The 6,427-nt window shown below is 49.5% G+C and overlaps 1 protein-coding gene across 1 annotated transcript in view; it reads right to left on the bottom strand.

Annotated features, from left to right (window-relative positions):
• Usf1 (upstream transcription factor 1) overlaps positions 1-6,199 on the bottom strand; it is a 7,747-nt gene extending 1,548 nt beyond the window's left edge. Inside the window, exons 1-6 of the mRNA XM_031379068.1 lie at positions 6,030-6,199; positions 2,373-2,465; positions 1,626-1,675; positions 1,368-1,483; positions 951-1,052; positions 3-106 (exon numbers count right to left, since the gene is read on the bottom strand). Of these exons, the coding sequence (XP_031234928.1) occupies positions 3-106; positions 951-1,052; positions 1,368-1,483; positions 1,626-1,675; positions 2,373-2,380 (380 nt within the window). The 5' untranslated portion in view covers positions 2,381-2,465; positions 6,030-6,199. The remainder of the gene's footprint in view (positions 1-2; positions 107-950; positions 1,053-1,367; positions 1,484-1,625; positions 1,676-2,372; positions 2,466-6,029) is intronic.
• Positions 6,200-6,427: the final 228 nt, after the last annotated feature.

Genomic DNA, 6,427 nt, shown 5'->3' with positions numbered 1-6,427 from the left:
ACCCATCTCCCACTGCAGTGCTGGGGAAGTAGGTATAATGGGTCTCGGCAGCTGCTCCCTCCGTGTCAACCGCATCGTCACTGGTGAAAGCTCCCTGGATCACTGCCTGAGGGGAAGGTGATCGGAGGCCAGTCAGTCCGGGACTCGCTCCCACTCTATCACCCCCAAGGTTCTACCTATCCCTTAGAAGGAAGGAGGAACAGAGAAGGCCGCATGGCCAAAGATAGCTATGAATGCAACCCAACTGCCCAACTAAAGATACTTAAATATGAAGGTTTTTTTATATTTAAGATATATTTTTATGTGTATGAGTATTTTTCTTTTCTTTTCAAAGATTAATTTATTTTATATATGTGAGTACACTGTAGCTGTCTTCAAATAAACCAGAAGAGACGGCTGTGAGCCACCATGTGGTTGCTGGGAACTGAACTCAGGACCCCTGGAAGAGCAGTCGGTGCTCTTAACCACTGACCATCTCTCTCCAGCCTGAGTATTTTTCTTGAATGCATGTATATGTTCAACCCCCTCCTTCCCTCCCTTCCTCTTTCCCCCACCCCATGTGTGTGTGTATGTGTGTATGTGTGTGTGTTGTGCATGTGTGTGTGTGTGTTGTGCCTTTGGAGGTCAAAGAAGGACATTTTGATCCCCTGAAACCAGATGGTTGCGAGCCACTGCGCAGTTATTAGGAACTGAACTCAGGTTCTCTGTAAGAGCAAGAAGTACTCTTTTAAAAGTGCTGAGCCACCTTGCCAGCTCCATGCGAGGCATGGTCTTTGTAGATGACAGGGTAATGTCTCAATGACAAAAGGTTGAACACATCTGGACCTGGTGCTCTGGGCTCAAGTGGCCTGAGATGCACCCCACTGTCCTGAATTCCACCCCTCCTTCCTGTTGGCTCCCTAGTTATTGCTAGAAACTCTCTACTCCTCTCAGAGTGTCTCCCCCAGTACCTGGGTCATAGACTGAGTGGCAGGATAGCCACTGATGGCGCCAGAGCCCTCTGTCTGGCCGTCCAGCTGCCCCTCAGACACCTGGATCACCCTGTACATCACCTAGAAGCAGGGAAGAGGGAGAAGAGAAGAGTAAGGCCCTCTGAGAATCACAGGCCCTCTCAGAACAGCCTCTTGAATTTGTATATGTAAAGTCCCAGGAGTCTTTCAGAGACTTACTCAGCAACTGTCCCTTGTTCCCCCCCCAGAGGCTTTAGCATACCCAGCCCCACACCAATCTCCACACTTCCAATTATCACCCCAATAGTATACAGCTCCATTTCCTTCTCCAAGCCACAGCTCCCCAAAACACATCCATGCCCCTCCCTTAACCCCAGCCCCAGGCGACATCTGCAGCCACCTGGCCCCCTCCCTTACCTGGCCCCCATTCTCAGTTCGGAAGACGTACTTGACGTTGGGGTCAGGGAAAGTGGCAGCTGACTGGATGCTGGCGATAGCTACACTAGTTGGGTCCTCTCCAGTAGCCACTGCACCTAAATTAAGAGGCAAAGAAAGATCTAGAAGTTAACTGCCTTTCTCCCTGTTCTACTTGCATGACATTTAAAAGACGCATGGTATGTACGAGATGGACCGTCATCTGAAGAGAGGGGGAATCGAGGATGAGTCAACATTCACCTTCCTGAATCTGCACTGTCCCCTCTTCGGTTTCAGCTGTTTTCTGCTGCCTATTTGTGGTGAAACAAACAACAAAAAAAAAAACAAGAAACAAATGGAAGATGTGAGACATTCATTGACCTAGTAACATGGTTCCCAAACTCACTGACACCCATAACAGATGTTAGGCTAGGTTAGACCAGGACAGTATTACTGGTGGCTCATGGTGGCACATTCCTTTAATCTAGACAGGTAGGTGGATTTCTGTGAGTTTGAGCCCAGCCTGGTCTACATAGGCGTTCCAGGGCAGCTGGGACTGCATAGCTAGGACTATGTAGAAATTATTTTGCCTCAAAAACAAAAAGCAAAAGACAAAAAACAAAAACAAAATAAGCCAAAAAAACTAGTAACTAAGTATTTACCATGCACACAGACATCAGGCTATAATATAAGCACTTTTTTTTTCTTTTGTTTGCTGGTTGGTTCCTTTTGTTTTTCAAGAAAGGGCTTTCTGTGTAGCCCTGGCTAACCTTGAACTCAAGAGATAAGATTGCCAAGATTAAAGGCGTGTACCACCACCGCCCAGCATATTATCTCAATACTAATAACAACACAAGGGTAAGGTTTATAGATAGGGAAACTAAGTCACATAGCAGGTAAGTATTGGAGTTGGGAACTTGATCCCAGGTCTTCCCAAATCTAATGCTCTTAGTCATTTTGCATTCTCCCAGGCCATCCCTCTCTTCCTAGATACCCCTCTTCACTTACCCCTTCATCTCTCTGTGAGGGGGCGCATCCGAGGCACTGGTCTTTTCTCAGAGGACTTCGTATCTCCTGACTCAAAGGCCTGAATGCTAAATCCTGGTGGAAACCATAGAGTTTGCAGTGAGGCTAGGGAACTGTACAGCTTCCCAAGTTCTAGAACCTACGCTCCAAGAAGACACAGACAGGAAAATAAGCCAATCATCTGCAAAGGACAGTCAACTCTCCCAATTCTGATGGCAAGGGCTGGCCTACAGTGACTGAAAAAGCAACTCTAGGCCGGGTGGTGGCGGCGCACGCCTATAATCCCAGCACTTGGGAGGCAGAGGCAGGTGGATTTCTGAGTTAGAGGCCAGCCTGGTCTGCAGAGTGAGTTCCAGGACAGCTAGGGCTACACAGAGAAACCCTGTCTCAAAAAAATAAAAATAAAAATAAAAAAATATTTAAAAAAAAAAAGCAACTCTCCAGGGGACATGGTGACTCAGTCCTTGAATCCTAACACTCAGGGGAAGTAGGAATGGTGCAAGTTTGAGGCGGGAAAAAATAAACCAGGTGTGCTTGCCCATGCCTGTAATACCAATACTTAGGTAGAGGAAAAAAAATTAGGGGTTCAAAGCCATCTTGGGGTGCAAAGCTAGTGTCACGCTAGGCTGGGCTACAAGAACTTGTCTCAAAATAAAATAAAATAAAGTAAAACTGGGAGATGGCTCAAACAGCACTTGGAATGAAAGCCTAACACCCGGGTCCTAAAGCCTGCAGGAGAAAGGGGTGCAGGAGCTGGAGCATGTGTGATCACAAGGCACCTGACGGACAGCGGGAGATAAGACAATCTCCAGAAGCGGGGCGCCAACTACAGCCGCACCGGGGAAAGACAACAACCGACCCCCCAAGGCTCTCTCTCTTCTGACCAAAAGAAAGGCTGTGAGGATGGCTCGACAAGCAAGCAGGGCGTGGTGGCAAGGCCTAATTCCAGCACCTGGGAGACAGAGGCAAGTGGGTCTCTGAGTTCAAGGCCAGCCTGGGCTACGGAGTTCTAGGATGCCCAGAGCAACACAGAAAACTCATAGCTCAAAAAAACAAAACAAAACAAAACAAAACCACCTCACTCCCCACCCCCGAGGTAAAAACTAACTTGTGAAAGTCGTCCATCACAGGTGCCCAGCCCACCACATGCATGCATGTGCACACCATAACTTTTCTCTCTTCCTTTTTTTTTTTTTTTTTTTGAGACAGGATTTCTCTGTGTAGCCTTGGCTGTCCTGGAACTCACTCTGAAGACCAGGCTGACCTCAAACTCAGAAATCCGCCTGCCTCTGCCTCCCAAGTGCTGGGATTAAAGATGTGCGCCACCACCGCCTGGCCTCTTCCTTCCTTTCTGAGACAGGGTTTTTCTTGTAGCCCTGGCGGTCCTGGAACTACACTCTATAGACCAGGCTGGCCTCTGAACTCAGAGATCCTGCCTGTTTCTGCCCACCTAGTGCTAGGATTAAAGGCATGGGTCGCCACCACTCAACTGCTCCTCCATTTTCATCCCAGTCCCCATCCTGGTGGGGAGGAGATAATTATCCTGGAAGACTGAGAAACAATGTCTCAGGGTGCGTTCCTGAAGCTATTATGGACTATTACTAAAGCTATCATACTCTATGACAGCAGCTTCATATAGAAAAAGTTAGGGTAATGTTTAGACCACCACTATCAAAACTAGTAACCAACACCCACCACACTCCCCGATTCTCCTTCCAGCTTCTCAAACACAAACTGTACAAAAAAGAAATTCGAAGCTGGGAGGTGGTGGTGCCAGCCTTTAATCCCAGCACTTGGGAGGCAGAGGCAGGCAGATCTCTGAGTTCAAGGCCAGCCTGATCTACAGAGTGAGTTCCAGGACAGCCAGGGCTACACAGAGAAATCCTGTCATTCCCCCCCACCCTCAAAACCAAACAAAAAAAGACAGACATTCTATTCCTCAACAGGTGCACATAGTCCCAGCACTCAGGGGGCAGAGGCAGGCGAATCTCTATGAATTCAATGCCAGCCTGGTCTACAGAGTGTGTTCCAGGACAGCCAAGGCTACGTATAGAGAGATCCTGTTTCAAAATCAAATAAGAACAAAAAACCAAATTCCACTCCTCAAATCTAAGGGTGAAATTGAAACCTTTTTTGCCATTGGGAAACATCATTAAGCATAAAACCCAGGCTTGGCTCTTGGGCACCCTTCTGCTGTCAGGGCGCTTGTTTTGGGAGAGTCCAGATTTACAGCATCTGTTACAAACACCAGTGCCCAAGTGCATCACATTCAAGGCTTCTTTATTTTATTCAGCAAGGCTTCCTGTAGAGCAACACAGTTGCTAAAAATGTTGCCATGACAACTCCAAATCAACTAAGCCTCAGGAGGAGGGGGGGGGGAAAAGAAAACCTCCAGACTCATGGTTCTGAAGGAGAAAAGACAATGGGGGAGGAATCCATCCACAATGTTCCTGCCCTAGGACTTTTGACAACCCGCCAGAGAACGGGAAAAACAAAGAACCGTACAGACAGATGCCACCAGAAAGAAACAGCTGCATAGTACAAGGCAATATAATAATCTCAACAAGGACAATTTTTTTTTTTTAAATGCTCTACCCGTAAGATCCTCCAAACCTTTCCAACCAAAGTAAATCTTAGTTTAGCGGATAATACGCCTCGGAAAGACCGTGTGCAAAGAAACCGGCAACAACAACAATAACAACAAAAGGGAACTGAAAGTGAAACTGTCCGTACGAAGTAAGGCTGCAAAGGGAGGCAGCATCCGAGTTTACAGACCACCTAGGGTCTCCATCCTCCAGCCGGAGGAGGAAGAGCTAGCTCCTCCGAAGCTTGCAGGCACGGCCTGCAGGAGGCGGCAATGAAAGAGAGAGCAAGGCGCAGGAGGCAACTGTAGAGCCCACAGCTGTCAGCGCAACTTCTGAGGCTACCCAGAAACGGCGATAGGCTACTTACTCAAATCTTGGTTGTACATCCGGAAGCATCCTGAGCATTAATAATATGTGACACGGAAATCAGCATAGGATGTTGTGGTTTGCATAGGCTCAAAAGGAGAGCCCACCAAACGCCCTCACCAAGCACAGACGCAAAGGCAGAAATTTAAAAAACAAAACCAAAAAATAAAAACCAAAAAACAAATAAAAAAACACCCACAAAAACAAAAACAAACAAACAAAAAAACAGATCAGGTTCCCAAAGAATTCAGGCGCCGGGACCTTGCCTGAGAACGAGGCGTCTCCTTGCAGGCCCACCAACTAGTAGGCGCTTGGGGACCCGAGCACCCGCCAGGCGCGAGCCCCGCAGCCCGCGCGGTGACCCTCGCCGGCCCAGCCTCGCTCGCTCGCTCGCTCGCCCGCGCCCCAGCTGCTCCGCCGCGGAGAGACGGGAAAGGACGCCGGGGACCGTCCCAGGCCTGCGGCTCGCTGCTGGACCCCGCAGGCGGGTGGGACGAGTGCACTCCAGGGCGGGGAGCGAGCTCGGCCCACAAAGCAGGAGATAAAGAGCCAGGCACGGCCCCCTCCCCCAAAACAAAGGCTCCGTGCCCAGGCGTGGCCTTGCCTAAGAAACTCCAGCAAAACCCAAGGTGGCCCGCCTGGCCGATCCACCTGGCCTCCAGACTCCGGCCGGCTCCGACGCACTCACCGGCCCAGGCCGCTGCAGTCGCCAATGTCCCCCGGCAGCGTTCTCCGTCTTTGGATCTAGGTCTCTCCATAGACAGCTGCTCATGCGCAGTTCCAGCCTGCGGCCATCTTGGTGAGGGGCGGAAGTGTGTCCTGGCCCCGCCCCGCCCACTGACGGCCCCAGAGCCGCCGCACTTCCGCTTGCTTCGAACTTGGTGCCGGCTAGAGCCGACGTGGGTACGTGAGTCGTCACGGGCTCCGAAGAGAAACGGTATCCTTGGAGACCTCGTTAGAGATCCTACTTGTTTTCAGCAAGAACCAGGAGAAAAAAAAAAACCCGACTAAATTGTACTTCCATCTTTGTGGTAGGCGGAGCCTTTTTTTACTTAGAGTAAAAGGAAGTAGAGGGAGAAATGGCAT

This window comes from Mastomys coucha, unplaced genomic scaffold, assembly GCF_008632895.1.
Source record: "Mastomys coucha isolate ucsf_1 unplaced genomic scaffold, UCSF_Mcou_1 pScaffold1, whole genome shotgun sequence".
Taxonomy (NCBI): domain Eukaryota; kingdom Metazoa; phylum Chordata; class Mammalia; order Rodentia; family Muridae; genus Mastomys; species Mastomys coucha.
This window is presented reverse-complemented; position numbering and strand designations above follow the sequence as displayed.